The sequence below is a fragment of the Rattus norvegicus genome, chromosome 15, assembly GCF_036323735.1.
Source record: "Rattus norvegicus strain BN/NHsdMcwi chromosome 15, GRCr8, whole genome shotgun sequence".
In the NCBI taxonomy this organism is placed as follows: Eukaryota; Metazoa; Chordata; class Mammalia; order Rodentia; family Muridae; genus Rattus; species Rattus norvegicus.
The window spans coordinates 56,533,961-56,556,158 of NC_086033.1; the positions used below are offsets into that span (position 1 = coordinate 56,533,961).

General features: G+C 45.7%; 1 protein-coding gene across 11 annotated transcripts in view; it reads right to left on the reverse strand.

The window, feature by feature from the left end:
- The window catches only part of Lrch1 (leucine rich repeats and calponin homology domain containing 1), a 189,799-nt gene that overhangs the window by 64,558 nt on the left and 103,043 nt on the right, over nt 1-22,198 (reverse strand). For 10 of the 11 annotated variants that reach the window (XM_063274585.1, XM_006252312.5, XM_006252315.5 and 7 more), the window contains exons 3-8: nt 21,335-21,461; nt 12,892-12,997; nt 5,898-6,034; nt 5,247-5,374; nt 3,725-3,788; nt 568-673 (exon numbers count right to left, since the gene is read on the reverse strand). In XM_063274585.1, the coding sequence (XP_063130655.1) occupies nt 568-673; nt 3,725-3,788; nt 5,247-5,374; nt 5,898-6,034; nt 12,892-12,997; nt 21,335-21,461 (668 nt within the window). The remainder of the gene's footprint in view (nt 1-567; nt 674-3,724; nt 3,789-5,246; nt 5,375-5,897; nt 6,035-12,891; nt 12,998-21,334; nt 21,462-22,198) is intronic. The other variant, XM_039093606.2, reaches the window with a different exon arrangement.

A 22,198-nucleotide genomic window follows, 5' to 3' on the forward strand; every position in this document is an offset into this window, starting at 1 on the left:
TGGGATGAAGTCCATCTTATAAATGATGGGCACTTCTAGGCCCGCCTACAACCCCAATCCCCAAGAACCTTCATGCTCCACCCCTCCTGCTTAACCCTTATGGAGGTGAGGCTCGGGGAGTCCATCTAAATCAGGATTACTGGAACATCAGTCTCCCAGATGTCTGCCCTCTACCAACTTCTCACTGAGATCTGGAGATTTTTAGGGCATCTGCTAGAGCTGTCCTACGTCTTATCCATCAAATCGACATTTTCTTTTCACAAATGAATTTGAAGAATCTCCTACAGTCTTCAGGATGAGGACGCTACTACGAACTGTAAGGAGCAGAGTCAGCTTGTGAAAGCACAGATGAGTTATTTCAAATGTCTGATGCCTCAGTTTCCCTAATCTGCACTACAGTCAGGAGAGCCATCTAGACTCGAAATGAAGTCACTCCCTGTGGGCATGACAGCTGGCTCACAGGATGTGTGACATAAAAAGTAACTGCACATCTGTACGTGGTGCCATTAGCCCCACGTCTAACGAAACCTGCAAAGCAAGCACTGCCTGCACGCGTCGCTCTCAGACCTTCAGCGGGGGCGAGTCGATGGCACGCATCCTCCTTGGTGGTCTGGTCTTCCTCTGCGATGTTCGACATGGGCACGTTGAGGCTAACCGTGTCCTCATCAGAGGGCTAAAAAGATACAGGGAATCATATGTCACTTAAGGGAGAGGGCGCGTAATGCACATAAAGTGGCATCCCAACCTTACAAACAGCGTACGGCAGAAAAGACAGCAGAGATAAATCCTCCCTATACAAATTCAGAAACATTGACCAATGGCGGGGTCAGGACGGGACAGTGGCTGTTCGAGGGGGATGGTGGGGATGCACCTGAGCCTTTAGGGCGGCTGCTGAGGCTGCTTTGTGACTGGGAGCTGGCTGTGATTTACGGTACTGACATTGTACACACACCTCCACACAGATACAGAGGCTGACATCTCTGGTAGCTTCTCCCTTCTGAGCTTCTAGCCAGTCAAGGCACTAAAGGGCCGCACAATGCCCAACACAGGGGAATACTTAGAGACATCCTATAGCCCTAAATTATAATCTTACTAGGAGAGGTGCGCTGCAGTCTGACAAAGGGCTGATTTACCAAAACTACAGGGAGGCTTCGTGTGGCTAGTCATGCAAAGGAGGCAGTCAACCGAGTGTGTATTTAGTAAGATACTAAGGGTCAGTGTCTAGCCTTGATTTGCATTGAGGAACAGCACCAGGCAGGTGACAATGTTACTAAGTATTAGGTATAAAGAAAGGGTGTTCTGTATTACTTATAAAACCAAGGTTCTAGGAAGTAATGGGAGTTAATTCTCTCTGATGTCTCCTTCATCATGTTAGCCAATGAAATATATTCAGAAATCTATAATTCTGTCACAAGTTAAGATACTGATCCTCATTTTCCCTTCTCTCCATTTTAGTGTTGCTATTTAGGGACAAGTGACAAGCATCCTAAGCCACAGGAAGCAGGACCTCTTGCAGAGAGCTCTCAGGTGTGTGGTCAGTTCCTGAAGCGATTTTCACTTTTGGACACATGCATAGGCCACTTAGAAACGCCAGAAAGCAAGCATGAATTTCATTCACCAGACAAATATTCACAGAGCCCCAGAAGTTCTTGCTTAACTATCTTGAGAAAACTGTGTGCTTGCTATTTTCTTGACCAATGTCAAATCAATCAGATGATGGCATACATCAAAGAAAGGAGACAGGCGTGACTACTGACCCCCACAGTTAGGTGCAAATGGGGAGTGTCTCGACCAAAAAATTTACAGGTAACACACCATGTGGTATAATTCAAACCCTTATCACTTTAAAAGAAAAAAAAAGTATCACAGAGACGTGCTCAGACAATGAGGCTAGCATGTGAGGTAAGAAAAACAAAGGAAAGACATGTTTTATTCGAGTGAATTGTAATCTTTTTTTACAGTTCCCTTTTCCCTCCACCCACCTCCTACCCTCACAGCTAGCAGAAGTCCAAAGATATGCATCTAATTAAGGGAAGAGAATAAATCCTTGGGCTCTCCTCAGAATGCTATCAGCATCCTACTTGTATGTAAGAGAGGGATAAAGAAGTTCCTTCTGCGATGTTCTATTAATGGACTTACTCTTCCAAGAGAGAGAAAGGAGAACTTGTTTTAATTTAATAGAAAATAAGCCCAGGGTGGGTAGTTTTCGCGACAGTCATCCGTTTGAGGGGACTTAGGAGTTTTCATGAAGTCCAGGGGGCTAAAGAGAATAGAACACGAGAAAGCAATGTGCTCAGCACTCCAACCCCAGCGGCAATCACAGCCAGCTGCCAGTGTGGTTTCATGTGGGTCGCTGTCTCGCACGGATACTGGATGCCTCTGCTTCCCACTGACTCTTCAGGGAGACGTTAAAAAGAGTTCTTCAACAACAACAACAACAACAACGACGACGAGGAACTTCGTTTTTTATATGTCTGTGTGTGCACATGTTACTGTGTGTGTAGCATGTGGAAGCCAGAGGCCAATGCTGGGCGCCTTCCTCGCTGCCTCTCCACATTGTTGTTGAGACAGGTCCCCTCACTGAACCTGGATCCCACTGACTTAGCTGAGCCAGCAGGCCTGCCTCTTGTCCCTCTCTGCCTCACGGTGTGATTACAGGTTCACACTTCTGGGCCTGGGTTGTACAGGGGCTCTGGGCTGAGCTCAGGGTCTCGTGCTTGTGTAGCAAGCATTTTACAAGACTAACCCATCTTCCCAGCCACAGACTTCAGGTTATATTTGTCTTTAAATTTTGTGGAAAACAGACCTTTCTGTTTACTAAAGCTCAAGACCAGGGGAACTGGAATTTTTTTCCTGAAGTCACACCTGATTAAAATGTGATTTTTTTTTTATTTCCATTTTTTAGTGAAGTAATTGGCCTAGTCATCGCAACCTCAAGGATCCCCTATGGGTTCTAACAGACCATACATGAGGCAAAAAAAAGATATGAATGGTGTGCTTGCTCTATAACTAGTGAAAATTCTATCATGCCAGACTGATTTAATTGAGCTTACACATAAATTTAATTTTCTGAACACAAGGCAGCTCAAGGATAAGAAATACAAATACTGTTTCTCAAACTATAGGTCAGGGACAGCGAGATGGCTCAGCAGGAAAATGTGCTTGGTGCCAAGCCCAATGACCTGCCAAGAGTTCGATCTCTGGAACCCACGTGGTGGAAGGAGAGAACTGACTCCTGCCCGCTGCCTTTGGACCACCACACGTGTGTTGTGACACATCCACACCCTCTGGACATACGGATTCGCTTAAATATTTTAAAAATGCAACAACTAGTTACAGACATTTCAGTGAATAAGCGACTCACATGTAACATGCATTGATTCTTTGACACGTAGGGACCTATATAACCGCGCATCCCTAAAGTACCGTTACAAAAAGGTACATTCATCCAAGTGCCTCATGCTGACACACGGTCCTGTCGTAGTATTCATTTAGTACAGAAGACTGTTCTAGGTAGTGTGGGAATGGGACAGGAGGAAGCCAGGGTCTCTGAGGCACCTGAGAGGCAGCCGCTAACATTAACCCTTATGGGCCCCAAGCTGCTATCACAGGTGCTCGAGCTGTCAGATCATTCGAATGTGCCGGTGGCTCTTTCTAGAGGATGACTTTGGCAGACAGACAGATAGACGCAGAAGGCAGGGCAGTGCTATGCCCCCAGATTTACCTCAGTGGCAGATAACCGCTTATCTCCATTATCACTTCCAACCCCCGAGTCAGAGTCCTTCTTACTGCGGCCGACGTCATCAATATTCAGTTTGATCGGAAAAGGATCCAAAATTGCAAAATTGACACCAAGGGACACCAGTTAATAATGGGATTATGACTTCATTATAAAAAAACATGTCATCAACAGCTGAAGTCATTGATACACGGCAACAAGTCAGTCTCGTTCTAAGAACTATTAAGATCACACAGCTATAAAGAAAACTTACAGCTGCTGAGGACATCATCCATTCTCTGAACCCAGGGTTTCCTTCCTCTGGGGGACAACTTATTTCTTTAAAACAGTTACTAATTTTATCTTATTGGTACATATATAAAAGCAGTAAGATGTATCATCACTTTATGTCATAGGTATTGAAACATTATTTTCAAGCATTTTGAAAACCTCTCTGGTATTTGATTATACCTTGTAATATAAATATAAAATAATTAATACATATTTAAAGTGTTCTTTTGAAAATGGCATTAGGGTAGTTGAAAATTTCAAGTCAGTCTGTTTAGCAAATCACATGGGGAAAGATCTCTGCCTTGTAAAATTCTCAAGAAAAATGCATTTCTTTAAGTGGGTCACTGTGGCTACTCTGTTCTCTGGATGCACGAGGCTTGTCTTACACCACAAATGGCTCAACGATGCTTGAAAGAATTCTAACACTTACACATGAAACTGGAAATGGGATAAAAACCTTCCACACTACATTTTAAAAACCGAAGCCTGCAGATCTTAGCCGTGTTAAGATAAAACTTACAGCTGACGGGTACACAGAAAATTGGTAGCTCTTAACACTTCAGCTTGATACAGTCATTCAATCAAGAACAGCAGGCTTGAGATAGGATCTTGCTACATGTACTGCTCAGGCTGGCCTCAAATCCATGACCCTCTCGACCCTGTCTACTAAGTACCAGGATCACAGGAGCTGGTACACCTAGCTTAAAAGGAACGACTGTTGGGCTGGAGAGATGGCTCAGCGGTTAAGAGCACCTGACTGCTCTTCCAGAGGTCATGAGTTCAATTCCCAGCAACCACATGGTGGCTCACAACCATCTGTAAAAGAGATCCGATGCCCTCTTCTAGTGTATCTGAAGACAGCTACAGTGTACTTATATATAATAAATAAATAAATCTTTAAAAAAAAAAAGGAACGACTGTTAAAATGTAAGTTTTTACAACAGAGTTTGGTATAGCGGTGCTAACTGCGTAGGCATGAAAATCCGCTACAGACCCTATTCAGAAGATCCACACAACGTACTCAGGAAGCACTGATTACTGATAAGGAGAGGTCCCTTGGAGGGATTAGAGATTCTCCATAGCATCAGTTTTTTGTATGCTGTTACTTTCTCCATCTCCAAGTCATAAATGTGAATCACGTGAGCAAAGCATACGGATCCTGACGCCAGGTTACCTGGGCGGCTGCGGTGAGGGTCACTCTAAGCGGGCTCTTTCGGGAAGGAAGGCGTTAACTCACCTGTCTTCCACGTGCTGGTGTGAATGGGGCCTCTCTATGGAGTGCAGGTAGAGGGAGTCGGCTGTCTTTATCTGGCATGCCTGTATGCTCAGGTACTTAAATATGTGCACTTTTCCTTTCGTGCAAATCTGCGGAGAAATCAGGGAGGAGGATTTACTTCTCAGTGACAAAACAAGATGTAAGTTCCAGGTCCCTGACCATGCAGTTTAACCTTTAGAATGTCATGACCTGAGTGTAACTTGTCTCAACGATGTCAACAGTCCTATTTTAAGATGTTTAAGTTCAGTTTTCCCAGCTAATGTTCAAATAAGGAACATATAACGCCCTGTGTAGGCCACACAGTCTATGATAAGCTTCAAGAGTGTCACTGAGTGAACGTTATCAAACCTGTAACTCTGCCCTTGATGGTGCAAACAGGACAACAGAGCTGTGAGGACAGATGAGATCCCAACCCAGGCAACGTATCAGTCAGATCGACTGGAAGCTTCACTGTGTGTTCGGTGGGAGGCGGGGAGGGGGAGAGATTGCTGACTGCATCCCATCATGCCTAGTGCAGCTTCCGGTGTACGGAGAATCCTAGCCGGGGCTCTGCAGAGAGTCACATGGACCACGACTGTGCAGCCCGGGCCTTGGCTCTGGGCAAGTCCTCACCTGAGCTGGCGGGGACTGCAGGGGGTTGTTCTCAAGGAGGAGCACTTGCAGTTGCTTCATCTCCCGAAAGCAGACGGGGATCACCAGCACTTTGTTGCAGGAAAAGTCAAACTTTACCAAGGGGAGATCTACTAGCTCTGGAAGAAGAGAGAAAAGGGGCAAATTTAAAAAACAAAGTCTCAGGAAGTAGCAGGATCAAGTGGCTACACGCTCAAAAGTTAACTCTCTGTGTAGCTAGAGAAACTCGGGCTAGCAGAGTCAAAAGTGAGCCGTGCCACTGTTAGAAACCCGTGGCACGCATATAAAGAACTGCCCTGAATGAGGGGCCGTTTCCCTGGGCACTCGGTCATTACACACTGTACTGGAAACATGTGCCATTGAACTGCGCGGGCCGTGCCATGCAGAGCCATGCATGTTACTATGCCCGTTCTCCTGAAGCGCATGCTGATTAAAGATGATATGCTCTACGGAAAATCTATCTAAAACTGTCCACGAGCTGGCACGGGCCCAGAGAGAGTTTCAGTAACTATGCTCCTGATTTTGTCAGAGGTTGCCATTGCTACCCTCCGACCCCAGGTACTACTCAGTGTTATCTAACTTAGGGTTTTCCAGAAGGACCCATTATCATTCCTATGGGGCCGGGCTTCGTTCTACTGCCTTTGAAGCTGTCCACAGCTCGACTCCCGGGGAAGGATGTTGCACTCAGCCTGTGGTTCCCACCCAGAGGCACAGTAAACACTCAGTAATTTCAAGCATTCCAACCAACACGGGCAGCTGCTGGGCACAAAGTCAAATCCATAGAGCGCAGCCAGGCTGAGGCAAGCCAGAGCCTACAGTGACGCTGGCAGATCTCTGATCTGGCTAGGTGGTGACTACAGTGGGTTCACTTCAGAACAGTGCCAGCACTTTTGGTACGGCAGCTGTTAAAGGCCAAAATACAGTGGCTTCAAATACTTCTGGCCTAAAGTGGAAGGGAGCCAGAAACTAGATAGGGAGAGGACCCGAGGAAGAGAATGGAGTCTTTGAGAAGCACCAGCAGTTAGTTCCCTCTCCTTGTCTACATGGCTGAGGCTTTCGATCAGCTCCGCAGCACTGTTTTAGCCCTGCCAATACCATTCCCTTGGGGTGAGCGCTCATCTTCTCAGAACTAGAGGCCTTGGGAATGATAGGGGCTTCCCATCTTTCATCTCTCGGTGCATTACCTAGTCCTACAGAACGGAGTCATTTTGAGACCAAAATTCTAGAAGGAAGAACAACACTCAACTCCCAGGTCTCAAAGTGAAGTCCCCATCAGGCTCTACAGGACAAACTCAGGAAGTGTATTTCAAAATGGATGCCAAGGAATCTCTATTTCCACCCTGCAGGAGCAACCCCCAGTGCGGGCAGCCATGAGCCTCACGCCTTACTCCTAAAGGTTGTTTGGATGAAGGGCTGTGGGCTCAGGGAGGCAGCTGTGCACGGTGGAGCTGGAAGCATGAGGGTGAATGGAAGGGAAGGAGGGTCCTGGCTTGGTATTTCTATTGCTGAAATAAACACCATGACCAAAAACGGTGAGGAAAGGTTTATTTCAGCTTACAGTCCATCATAAAGGTAAGCCTGGGAGGGAACTGACCGAGAGACATGGAAGAGTGCTGCTTACTGGCTTGCTCCCCATGGCTTGCTCAGCCTGCTTTCCGATAGATAGCACCTAGGACCACCAGCCTAGGGATGGAGCTACCCACAGTGGGTGAGCCCCCCACATCAAAAATTCATGCCCCACAGACTTGCCTACTAGTTAATCTGGTGGAGGTATTTTCTCAATTAAGGCTCTCTTCCCAGATTGCCTAGCTTGTGTCAACTTGACAATCAAACAAGCAACACACACACACACACACACACACACACACACACACACACACACACACACCAGCAACAAAAACAAATCTGCGTGGTTAGAACTTTCATGTTACAGTCTGCAGACCAGCTAAAAAGGATGGGGATTCCCAGGGCAGGATGACTTCAAAGTTAGGCTATCTCAGTGATGTTAAATTTGATGAGACTCTGTGTTCTGTGGGACATGGCTTGTGTGATTCCTTTGCTAGAAGAAAGGGGGCTTTCTAGACAATAGCTATTACACAGCAAGTGTTCCCAGAAACTTTTACCAACTAAAATGAGGACTCTGATTCGTCACTAGAGGACTGGCTACTCGGGGCAGTAGAGAACTCCCAGGTAAGCAGATAAGGGATACTTTGGACGACAGCTGCTTCCTTGTCCTTTGGTTCCAACAAGTAATGTAGAGGAAGAAAGGCTCGACAGTCTCACAGAAGCCATGCCTAGGAGGGAGTGACAGTCTCACAAGACTGACCCACAAAAGGTCAAGAGGTAGAACTGATAGAGAAATGAAGAAGGGGAGGAGGGAAAGAGGAAGAGGAGAAGCAGGAAAACAGGAAGCAGGAGTCAGACAGGAAAAGGAAGAACAGGAAGGGAGGAAAGGAAAGGAAGAGAAACAGGAGGGAAAAGGAGGAAAAGCAGCACAGAAGCAGGAGGAAGAAGGGGAATGGGAGGAGGAGGAGGAAGAGGAGGAGGAAGAAGAGGAAGAGGAGGAAGAAGAAGAGGAGGAGGAAGAAGAAGAGGAGGAGGAGGGGAGGAGGAGGAAGAGGAAGAGGAAGAAGAGGAGGAGGAAGAGGAAGAAAAGAGGAGGAAGAAGAGGAGGAGGAAGAAGAGGAGGAGGAAGAAGGGAGGAGGAAGAGGAGGGGAGGAGGATCTCCATATTCCTCTCTCCGGTCAAAGAAAGGCAAGAAATAACTACTTCAGTCCCCTGCCCTCCTGTCCTAAAAGTACAGAGTATGGCTTCCTGTAGTAAAACCACATACAACTGACTGGGGTAACTGGACTGCAAACTTCTATTTTTCCCTCTCCTCAAATTGAAAACATATGAGGAGAAAGAAAGTCCCCAAGAGAACAAATGTAAGTAAATAGGAAAGTCACTCATGGCAGCCAGGTGCCATCAACACTTGTCAACAGAGCTCTCTAGATTGAGGCAAAAAGAAACTTGATATTCATCTTTTTTCTTTTTAAAATAAAAACATTCCCTGTAAACTTAAGTTTTAGCTTTGGGTATATTTTAAAATATCATAGCTGAGAGTACATGATTATGAAAGGAGGAGTAAGTTGTAACTGATCCTTTTAGAAAAGAGTGTTCTTACAGTGAAAGAGAAGGCAGTAAGAAAAACAGAAACCCAGGCTCTGCAGGTGGTCCCTCCTCCCCTGGGCCACACGACAGTGTAATAGGCTTTCCCTTCGGAAATGGGTCCAGTCATTTCTGACACTTCCACAATGGTTATCGCAGGCACTTAAATGCAGTGGGGCTTCTTCATGCCTGAAAGGCTGTGCTGCACAGATGTGCTGTGAGTTAAAATTTTGTTTGTAGTTATCATTAGCATTATTTGCTTTTTATTACAATTAGGGAAAATGGTTTTATACACGCAAAAGAAAATGAAAGCGTGTGGTAATGAATGAAAAAAGTCCATCCCCTTATATGAGCTCACCTCAGATAAGGCAATGACTCCTATGCAGAGGTATTTTCTAATTCTTCCTTGAATGTAAGCCAGCGTGAGTAAGGTGAGAAACAGGGGCAGACACCTGAGCCCTCCACACTGCATTTTACAGAGCTCCTCCACACAGGTTCGGGAGCTGTTTCCATGTCTGGAACAAGCAGTAACAGGATGGCAAAAACCAGGCAGCTTTCAAAGTGCCACTAATAACTGCCAAATGAACCACACACCAACTGCTTCCAAATGTGCAATTTTGCACTGAGATGCCTTTCAAAAGACTCCATGGAAATCTGCTACTGCAGAAGCTTCCTACATGTGTCTACGTATATATGTAGAGTTAAACGGTTAATTATAACCTTTAATGAGACAACAATGTTCCTCTAGTAGACACCAGAGGGTAACAAAGCAAAAGCCCAATGCCAAGAATGGGTAATTCTTCTGGAGTTGTTGGCCAGTAAGGGCCCATTGGTCTTCAAACAATACGAGCTATTTCCAATGCTCTTGGTTACTCTCCAGAACTTGACAGTTAAGACCCTGCTTCTGAAGATGCCACATGTGTGAACACAGTGAAATCAAGCTGGTGCTGACCTGGAAGTGTCATCCCCACTTGGCTACCATTCACAGAGCTTGAAAGTGCTATGCAGGCTACCAGGGAAACATGTAATCATCAATCATACCCTGGCCTGGCAAGGCATGCCCACTGGGATAATAGTGGCTCAAACATCATAGACTAATAATAGATCAATCATCATAATAAAGCACTTTCTGACTGGATTTAAGTCAACCCCACAAGGTGAAAACTATACCTAGCAGCATTAGAGATGGCTTGTTAGGTAATAGGCCCTAAAGCAGAATCTCCTCGTGTTCTGTCAAAACTTGACACTGTATTAAACTGACTCCCAGTGACTTATCATTATGTCCACAGTTCAAGACATCTCTCAACCCTTATCTGAGAGGCAGTGGATGAACTGCAAATGGCCAAGGCCAAGAGAATGAGAGACTCAGCTCTAAATGGAAACAATATACTCCATCCTCTCATCCCAAAGCTTGGGGATCATTGAGGAAGGGAGGGTGAGAAAGAGCAGAAGACACAGACGGTGGAGAACTATAGGGAAACAGTGGCATCTGGAGACAGCAGAGTGGCTCAACAGGAACTCGCAGCAGTTGCCACAGGACACACAGCATGGATGCAAGGCCAAATCTCAGCGTGAGGTGGAAACTGTGCATGAAGTCCTACTCCCTGCCGTGGAGTGATAGGCAACTGTTAGCTGCTGGGGGAGGGAAAGAGTGAGTGAGTGAGTGAGTGAGTGAGTGAGTGAGTGAGTGAGTGAGTGAGAGAGACAGAGACAGAGAGAGGAGAGACAGAGAGACAGAGAGTGAGAAAGACAGAGAAAGAGACAGAGACAGAGACAGAGACAGAGACAGAGTCAGAGAATTTTCTCTAAAAGTACAGCCCCTGGTAAATTGGCCATGCTTCTATGGAAAGCCATACATCCAAGAATACTTGGGTAGCACAAATTGGTCTTGAGTTAAACAACAACAAAAATGATGAATAGGACACAAAGGTGGCTGGGCAGGGAGGCAGGGTTGTATTAAATAAGAATTAGGGAATGGGGTAATTTGATCAACTCATGTTGTATGAAACTCTCAAAGAACTAATACAAAATTTTAAAGTATATTTTTGAAGTCAACACAATCTCTGGAAAGTAGAGTACTTGTCAAAGAAGTACTTGGCACTCAGCTTCCCATCTACTCATTCCTGACCCATAACCGTGCATGTGTGTGTATGTGTGTGTGCACTCGCACCCGTGCACACATGTTATCTATGCACATGTGTGTACATGTAGAAGGCAGAGTTGGCCATCAGGTGTCTTTCTCTTTTGCTCTTTCTTTTGTCTGTTCTAGTTTGCTTCAATATTTGAGACAGGGTCTGTGCTCTGAGTCTCCCTTCGGTCTCTGATAAAGAGCGCTGGTGAAAAGCAACTGGGAGGAGAACTTAGAGAGGGGAGGGTTTACTTCATTCACCTTGCAGATCACACCATTCACTGTTAGCAGAAACTATGGAGGAAGACTGCTTGCTGCTTCGCTCTCTGCCTTTAGCTGCCTTTCATAGACAGACCAGGACCACCTTCGTAGGGACAGTGCCACCCACACCTCTTACATCAATTAGCAATCAAGGCTCTCTCACACACATGTCCACAAACCAACCTGATAAAGACAACTCCTTTTTCAAGTGATTCTGGGCTATGTCGTGTTGCCAGTGAACGAGGCCAGTCTCTCATTGAACCTGTAGCCCACTGGCTTGGCCAGGCTGACTGACAAGTGAGCTCCAGAGATCCGTTTATCTCCACACCTCCTCAGTGCTAAGGTTACAGGTCACGCCTGGCTTTTATATGAACGCCAGGGATCCAAACATATGTCTAGGCTTATGGAGCAAGGACTTAACACATCAAGTTATTCCTTCAGACCCCTTAAGCACTTATAACTTCTAAGTAAATACGTCTACATGCTTAAACCCTCGTGCCCTGGACAACAGGGACATACTGCAAGAGCCCACGACAGGGCTGTCTCGGGGATACTGGGACTGACAATGCTAGGATCAGGGGAACCAAGTGTCCATGCAAAGCTGTAGGGTCATCGCTGGCACTAGTGACTGTGGCCTCAGTGCAGGGAGGACTCGGCTGTAGTATCACCCTCACACAGAGGCAGAATGCAGACACTGTGGGTTCCCTACCAGTGTCCCCAGATCCCCAAATCCTGATAGCCAGGATCTGCAGGACTGAGCTTGTCCCCTCCACTGTTAGCTTCAGGTTCCAGAATATCACACGCCTGTCCAAGAAGAATTCACACCACCATGTTATATGGACTGGTCAAGTCCCACGCCCCCAAATTCAGATATAGAAATCCTAACCCCAATACATCAGAATTCAATGGTATTTGGAGATGAGGCTTTAAAGGGGTAATTAAGTAACCTGAAGGGCACTACAATAGAGTTTAATCCTCTGGTATAACAGTAAAAAGAGACCAGGACACAGACACAGATAATGTGTTGGGGGAGAGGGGCAGGAAGTAGACTGACAACCATCTGTAAGCCACAGAGAAAGGCCTTGGCAAGGACAACCCAGAACAGTGAAGAGATACCTTCTTGTTATCTGCACTACCTTCTCTGTGGACCGTTAACAGCTAACGTATGTCCCACTAAGGGGTGTGCTGCTCTAGCCTCGATTCAAACTACAACTTGACCATCACTGTTCTGACATCTGTCGGTGAGATTATTAACTACTAATTATTAATTGTTAATTATTATCTATAATTATTAACAACAACCAATGTACACCACACACACACACACACACACACACACACACACACACACACACACACACACACACACGACTCCTCAAAAAGTAAACCAAAAAGGTGATGTCTCCCATTCTCTTCACTCTGCCCTCCTTTCTTACCTGGTGGTAAAACCTTAAGGTAATTTCTTCGGACATTCAGTTCCCGGAGAGACTTCAGCTGGCCTATCTGCTGGGGCAAGGCTGTGATCTCATTGCAGCTGACATCCTGCAGCAAAAGGAGGAGGGGGTTTCAGGGAATCAAACAGGGATAGCAAATGCCTTTTCCCAAGCATTACATGTGAATTCTCCTCAAAGAACTTAAATGCTTGGACAACTCTATATGATACATTTATACTGCTCTCCAGGTCCTAGTCAGTGGGACTCAACAGTGAAGAAAAGGAGTTTGCTTCACAATCTCCTTTGAGGGCACAAAAGATATTAGTAGCCTTTGCTAGCTGTTTCTGGCGCTTTTGATTTTCAGGTACTTGGACCTTACTCAATTCCCACCACAAATTTACCAGACAATATTATTACTCACAGCTCAGGAAAAGGTGGCTTTATGGCCCCAGGCAAGCAGGTGCCAGTTGACATTAGGATGGAATTACCAGCCACCTTTTAGAAAGAAGGTTACATAGCTTCTCATCGTACCAAGCTCTTACACAGAGAAGTACTAGCCCACCAACTGGATATGTAATTTATTTCAAATGGACTTGTTGCCATGTGGCTGAAAGCTACGGCTGACGGCTGCACACATATTTGTTAAGCAAGTCTGTGAGGCATGAGGATTTAGCCACCTTCACTAACCCACTAACCTAGATTAGAACCAGCTCCTGCCGCATAAAATACAGGCAGTTCTTATCCTATAGACTCATTATTTCCCCCACATCTTTCCTTCAGCTCCTCTTCTTCTTCTCCTCCTCCTCCTCCCCCTCCTCTTCTTTCCCTCCTCCTTTTTCTCCCTTTCCCCTCCCCCTTCAGCTCTCTTCTCTCACATTCCTAGAACCTCCTTCAGTCTGAAGTGTGGTACCTCTAAGAGGGACTCTTGCATAGAGCATTCTCTGGCTGCCTCTGTCATCCATCCACCCGTCCGTTAGTCTACCCCGTCCTCCCACTCCCACCCCCATCCTTCCTTGTCAGACAGAGCTATCGTAGCACAGATTTCATTCTGTTGTTCACCAACATAAGCTTTCAGAAAGGCCCGGCCTCTGTGAGGATGTCTGTCAATTCCTCCAGGGCCACTCTCTGAATATTCCCTTACATCCTACGCTCTAACCATGCACTCACCACTTGAAGTTTCAGTGTTGGCCAATGCCGTTTCACAGTCTCCAAATTCATTCAGGCTTCCTCCCCTGCTTGGTATGGAAGGTCTGGCATTGTCCTTCTGGCCTCCTACTCATTACTCATGGCTTGACCCAAGCCTCAAGTTAAAACTATTCCCATGATCCTCTCCTTCTTGGGTATTGCTCTGATCAATAGCCAAGAATGAGTATTTTCCTTCTGCCTTTGAGGGCAGGGTGTACCTGTAATTTACTTGCTCCCTTCTTCTCCCCCACCTGTAAAGCTGGAAGTTCCCAGGTGAAAGGACCCATGTCATGTTCTCTCCATCTCCTAGCAGGATACCAGGGATAAGGCAGGGATAAAATTTCTAATACCCTCTGATGTAGACACCCCACGATACTATGGCTCCTTGTACCTTGCGTCTGGGACCTCAGAATAGTTTAACATGTCAGTCAAATTCCATGCATGTCCCACTTGCTATTATAGAACCGAAGACAAATCCAGGCTCTAGGCTGTCCCAGTGAGGTGGCATATCAAGCAGGGGGAGACTGAATGAGTTTGGAGACTGAAACAGCACTGGGTTATGATGTAGCCCAGTCACCTATGAACCTGCAAGGCAACCTTTCACTTCAGAGGTCGCCAAGGCCTTGTTCAAAACTCTGTTCTACTTTCCTTCAGACTAGATGAATGCATCACTGACAAATCGATCTCTTGCTGGACTCCACCCCCACAACCAGGATCCCTGTGAGACCAGGCTCCATCAGTCATCGATCCCCATCCACTAGCCTTGCCCCCAGGTGATCCCCAATGGGCACTGCTTCACAGAAGCACATAGACTGGTGCCAAGACTGCAGTCCATCGAAAGGGTGTGCACGGTGTAGCTAACACACTGTACTCTCCTAGCTTCAACTATGTGAGGAGGAAGTAGGAGGAGAGAGATTAGGGACACAGAATTTTCAGGGGTACCACCTTAGCTGCTGCCCTTGTCCTGATCCAAAAAAGCCACACACATCTCTAATGTTTAAAACAAAATCACAAAACAATAAATGACCACCAGTACATCTGCAGAGACAAAAATATATAAGAACATAAAGTCAGAATTAGGTGATGGTCTGGTGCTGATCAGCCACAGAGCCCAAAAGCAAAGCCTTCCAGTGAGAACTGGACCTCCCCATGCCTTAACGAAGTTAGGAATCAGCACCGGGTCTACTCCACTGTGGTTCACAGCAGCCCTCACAAGCATGGAACCCAGACCAGCCTGAGGTCACTGTCACAGGAGATCATGCTACAGCCCTCCAGACTCCAGATCAGGCCTGACACAGGACTGACAGTGTCGGAAGTGGAGACATGGTTTGGGGGAAGGAAGAATCTGCAGGGATTATTTTCTGTCTGAGGAGAGAATTCTTGTTATTGAAGTATACATTACGTTTCTGTAAGTCTTATAAGCAACTACATGGAAAAGTTGCTTGTGGAGATTCATCTCAAGTGACATCGACCATTTCCACAGCCTCGAATGACAAAACGAATATGATTATTTTTCTTAAAAGAAAATAATGTTTAGGCAACATACTCACAGAATGGCCATTCCTGAAATCAAACTCAGCTTTGCTCCACTCTTAGAGAGGAAAAAAAAATACATACATATATACATACATACACACACATATATATATGTATATATATAAAAGTATATATAACCCCATTACACACATATACACACAGTGAATATACGCGCGCGTGTGTGTGTGTGTGTGTGTGTGTGTGTGTGTGTGTGTGTGTGTGTGAACTGTCCCAAGTTTATGGTAGCATCAAAGTATGCTGGACCCCTAAAGCCAGGATGATTCTCCCCAGCACAACCCCCTAACACCATGGCCTTAACAAACAAACCCTGCTCCTGCAGGCCGTATCTAAGCTCACCCTGGTAAAGTCAGCATGTGCTCACCACACATAAGACAGTGCTGCATCTCAATCTTTCCATCTAAGAAACAGGACGCCCATGGACACACTCAAGCACAGAGGCCTGTCCGGGTTTGGAAGAGTATCTGGCAAGGATCGGTTATATTAATAAGACTCTACGTCCCTACTCCTACGAGTTAGGTCCCCCTCCCATAATATGATAGGCATAATACAACATATAATAAAGTAGGAATAGATTTCTCAAGCAGGCTTGATAGGAATGGATTTTCCAAGACAGGCTATCGCCCACTGTATATTCAATATGGTGAAAACAGGGCAAATCCTATTTCCCAGGAGACTCTGAACCTAACCAAATTTAAAAGAGGTTATGAGTTTCATCATAAAAATAAACCCCAGGGTACTTATGTCTAATTAGCGGAAGGAGGAGTGTGAAAAAGCAGTAATTATCTCCATGTCTGGGGAGGTTTCAGTCTTGAAAATTCATAAGCAATGTTTCTAGAATGGCCTCATTCTCTAGAACATTTCTGTACAAACTTAGGGAGTTTCAAAAGATTATTTGGAAAAAATAATATTTAAAAAATAAATTTTAAAACAAACAGCAATCAATGTTTTACATGTTTGTAATTAGTAAAGAGTATCAGATTGTAAATTCTACATTAACTTACTTACTAGAACATCCAAATTAATTCCTTCTGAATATTCTATCAGCCCCAAGCTACTGTCTTCGAGAATAACCCACCTGAGCCTCATTAACTCGCTGTACATTCAACATTACAACATCACAATCATACAACACGAGGACCATGAGAAACTGTTACACCACAATCGTACAACACAAGAACCATGAGAAACTGTAACATCACAATCATACAACACGAGAACCATGAGAAACTGTTACATCACAATCATACAACACGAGAACCATGAGAAACTGTTACACCATAATCGCACAGCAGGAGAACCATGAGAAACTGCTACAAATACTTGCTGACTGAATTCATCCTGACAGAGAAGGGGATCTAGTTATAACAATTTAAATACTCAAACATAAGCTTTTCACGGACTTGCTAACCCAACTCTATTGTTTAGATCCTAACAATGACTTAAACCCCACTCAGGGACGGACGCCGTGGTCTAAAACCAGCAGAAGAAGGTCTATAAGAAAATTAGGTCTTTAGGTAATTGGTGCAAAAGCAAATTATCAACAGTCTCCAAGCAGCGTGGACCCCGCCCCCCGCAGAAATGCCTTTTGTATATCTCACTGTACAACTCCAGGCAAGGGTCCTGCTCTTTGTGTGCACACATAAAAAGGAGGGATGAGCACCAGAGTGATGACTCAGTCACCTGACCAAAGTCACCTGCTGCAAAAGTCTGAGGACTTGAGTTTAATCCCTGACTCCTGGAAACCACAAGGTAGGAGGAGGGGCCTCACTCCCGCAAAGGAGGGGGCTCAGACCTGAAAGTTTCCTAACCTGCACACACTAAATAAATAAATAAATATTTCTATTTTTTTTCTCTATACCAGGAAAACCCACTGACTACCCAAGAAGTTAATGAGAACATTAAGTGGTACTCAGTAATGTCAATTTTCATTTTTTGGTAATAAAACAACCCCCAATGCCTACAGTCAGAACTTGTAAAAAGAAAAAAAATGTGTATTAACTTAAGCTTCAGCCCTTCAAAGAAGCAGCCTTTGATGTAATGAATGATCTCCTCACACCCTGGCCTCTCCATTGTGAACCTATGCCTAAGAGCTTTCCATATACCCACAAACACAGGCTCCACTCCCTGTTCTTGATAATAAAGGCAGAAATGGAAGGCACAGAGGGGTCCTGAGTAACTCCTATGTTTCCACAGAAACCAGGAAAGGTCAAAGGCATTTCCAGAGAGCACTAATAGACAACTGATTACAGCAGACACGCTAGCACACAATCCCACACCTACCACAGAGGCAGGTCACCGGGCACAAAATCATGGGGGAAGGCTCTCTCCAGAAGCTTGTCATCAGTCTCTTAGCTCAAATTCTCCACACAGCCAAACATGACTGAAAAGTAAAAACCTGGGTGTCTAGTCAGGGCCTGGAGATGTGCCTTCCTATGAGCAGGACTGGATCCAGCCTGGTGGGCTTCCTGACTATAAAGGAAGGGCCTAAGTCAGGCCCTCTGTTCTTTTGCATGGCAGACAGGATGCTCACCCAATAAGGGAGTGAGTGGGGGAGGACATGAGAGAAAGCAAACAAGGCCAGCAAGGCCAGCAAGCCACTCAGTACACAGCACCAGTGTGGAAATCCTGGGTCCTTGGCAAAGGTCTCACCTATAAAAGGACCCAACTTTACTGAGCTGTTAACATGCTAGTCTTCAAAGATGCTAGTTAACTATAACATGTGGCCTTGATATAGCACCTCTCACCAGAGACACCTCATCTGTAGCAGGATTGTACAGAAAAACCACATTTCCAGAAATGGCTCAGCCAGTGAAACGCTTGTAGAAGTTTGTATCCCTAGCAACTGTTAAAAAGCTAGGAACAGGAGCAGCTGCCTGTAATCCCAGCCCTGGGGGAGGGACAGAGACTAGAAGACTCCTGGGGCTGACAGGACAGCTAGTCTAGCTCAGTCAGTGAGAGATCCTACCTCAAAGAATAAAGCAAAGGGGCCAGAGTCTGGGCTCAGTAGGAATCCAGATGCTCAGTAAATGAGCCTTCTCTCTTCTCTTTTCCCACAAAGCAGCGTGTGCACACGCACATATACAATATCTAAGCTGCAAGATAAATTTTTGAGGGACAGTGAGGAAACTATTCTGAGTGGGCCAGGCAGTCTGAAGGCTCTAGATTGTCTTATCGGTAGTGACTCTAAGAGGATCAGATACAGAGTAAGGATTCCATCCATTGCTCTGCACCAGTGCCTGCATCAGACGGAAAATGCACACAGTCCGAGAAGAAGAATGGCTAGGTGTTGGCTGCCCAGGGTGTTGGCTGGGTAGGCAGATGGCTGTGCAAGACAATGGCTGGGTGAGGCAACAGCTATGCTGGAGGATGATGGCTGTGCTGGGAGAAGGGAGCACAGGTGTGGGGCAATGGCCCTGTGGGACAGTAGCTGGTGCAGGGTGCTGCCCGTGCGGGGCCATGGCTGACATGAGATCCTGTTTGTCTTAAGACTCTAAGGTAGTTGTGGTTGTGATGGCAAGGCTAAGACACTGTTTTGAAGCTTGCCTTCCTTGCAGAAATAAGAAGGAGCAACTGCTTTCTTTCTGATGGCCGAGGTATTTGAGCTTTGTTTCTAAAGTGGACATTAACTCTGGAATGTTCGTGCACACTTAGAAGTGGTCTGTTCGGAACACTCTGATGGGAAAGCACTTGAAACAGCTTTTCCAAAACAGCCAGCAAACAATGCTTAGGGTCCAGTAGGCGGAGTGATTTCCTCAGCACTCAAGCCTTAAATGGTGACTTTTCTGAATGCTCCGGGGAGTGCCCAACTTTATTTAAAAAAAAAAATTGGTAATCTGTAACTAGGAAAACAAAGGCCTCCTGCTCAAGAGTGAGATCTGGCTCTCCAGGGAACTCTCTCCCCAACTGATAACTAAAAATAATCTGACACGACATGATCACCTACAGTAACACTACTATTTTAATCCAAAAATAAATAAATAAATAAAAGTAAATCAGAGATAAATGAGGATGGATGGAAAATAATCCCTTTTTAGTCTATGACCTTAATCAAGGCTGGCCATATATCACTTCTGCACGGTTAAGTAAGGTCATTAGTCTACTTTGCCTGCTTCACAAATAAATGTTATTCATGTTTGTTTGTTGTTTGTTTCCTCTTAGTGTGTAAGCACACAACAGAACACATGTGGAGGTCAGAGGAAAACTATGGGAGTCCATTCTCTCCTGCCACCATGTGGGTCCAACGGACTGAACTCAAGCCATCAGGCTTGGTGACAAGTCTCTTTACCCACTGAACCAGCCCACTGCATCCCCCCCAAAAAAATGCTTTTTACCAAAAGCACACCTGCCCAGACCCAGGGAGCAACAGATAGAGCATGCCAATGCCACAGAGCTGGCACATCAAAGCGGTGGCTGTCATGTTGGCATTGAGCACTAGTGTGTGGCTGATCCTACGTGGGGGGCATGACCCTGCACGACGCATACTGGACTTGGTAGGAAAGGCTTAGTACAAATGCTAGGATATAAACAGTCCCGTCTTGACAGTTTTCTCTCAAATACACACTGGGGTCATAATTTTTGCCTATCTAGAGTTAAATATAATGTATAGCAAGGGCTTTCTCTTGTTTCTTTTAACTGTTTAAACATGGTCATTTAAATCACATTTTTTGTGTGCCTTGGATGTCTACTGGACAGTGTCACCGATGAAGGTATTTCAGCTCAAGTTACTATGAGCAGTGACACTTCCATATGTCCTTGTCTCACCAGCCTGGGTTCCAGCATTTGGTCACGAGGTCAAGAGGTTAGACTATGCAGCTTCTACAACATGCTGGCACTCTGACATTCTGTAACTTGCAGGTCTGGGGGAGACGGCGCTGTGGCAGTAGTAAGGTAGATGTAGAACAGGAACTGGGAACCCCAGCAAAGATCACGTCACTGCACAAAGAACACACAGCGTGTATCCTGAACTGGAGACAGCACTGCTCCAACATGCCAAACTCCTTACAGAATCCCAGAACCCTGCTTCCAGGCAGGCATGGTGCACAAGGAGCTGAGAGTGCTACATCTTCATCTGAAGGAACACAGAAGACTGGCTTCCAGGAACCCAGGACAGGGTTTTAAAGCCCACGCCCACAATGACACACTTCCTCCAACAAGATTACACCTACTCCAACAAGGCAACACCCCCTAATAGTGCCACTCCCTCCGAGCATATTCAAACCACCACAGGTGGAGGAGCCTATGGTGGTGTTAGGGGGTCAGGGGACCCTTTAAGGGGTGGAGTCTATCGGAAGGTGATTGAAGTAACAAAACATGCTCTTAAACAAGGTTATCATAGTACTTACAGGATCCCAGTAAGGACCAATGAGAGTGGATCATCATAAAAGAGCAAAACTGGTCCCTCTCTCTCCTTGGCTTCCTATCTAGCCATGTGCTCTTTCCCTCACACATTTGCTCCCACCATGATGCTATCAGCTATGAGGACCACTCAGGAGTGGCCAGACGGATCAGTACTCTCAGCCTCCAAAACCTCGGTCTATATAAGCGACCTGTTGTATGAAATTCTCAGTCTCAGGTATTTTGTTAGAGCCATGGGAGAGGATGATCACAGACTTGTCCTTGTCCTTCTGTGACAAAGTCTTTCAGGGGACCTTTAATGACTACAGTCAGGTAACAAACAAGAGCATCTTAGAAATCAGTAACATACCAACTCCATTAACTGTTTGAGCTGACCTATCTCTTCAGGCAGGGATCCAAGCTTGTTGTTGCTTGCGATTAAGACTTTGAGAGGCAGACCACACAGGCAGGCGGGCAGGGCAGACAGCTGATTTCGACTGTAAAGACAATACAACAAGAACACATGTAAACAGAAAGGCCACGTCACCGTGCTGCCTGTGAGAGGGTTCTCTTCTGTTGGCAGTGTGCTTTCCTTTGTGTTGTTGGAGATCTCTACATAGGCCTGGCAGTTCTGGAATCCCCAATAGCCTAGGATGGCTTGCTACAGTGTGGTCCTCTCTCTCTGCATCCACGGCGCCACAATCAAAGCCCTGTAGCACCATGCTCAGCTGGGAACATTTTGCAAATATAAAAACTCCGATACTGGGGTTGGGGATTTAGCTCAGTGGTAGAGTGCTTGCCTAGGAAGCGCAAGGCCCTGGGTTCGGTCCCCAGCTCTGAAAAAAAGAACCAAAAAAAAAAAAAAAAAAAAAAAACTCCGATACTGCTGTCTATGAAATCACTTAAATTTTAAATTTCAAGTGCACAAGGGGGAATGAAACAAATAAAAAAAAGAATGAAGGCTTGATAGACAAGACCGGATAACAAATATCAAAATGCAATCTGACAGCTACGTTGAGATTCTGTTTACACTGGTCAGAATGGCCAAGCTGGGTAAAAAAATGACAGCTCCTGCTGTGGGGAGACAGAGCTAGGGGCACACACACCCATCGTTGGTGGGAGCATCACCTTGCACAACCCCTCGGGAAAGCAGCGTGGCAGTGGGAACTGACGGACCTCAAGATCCAGCTATACCACTCAGGGCAGATAACCAGAGGACACCTCACCCTCCCAG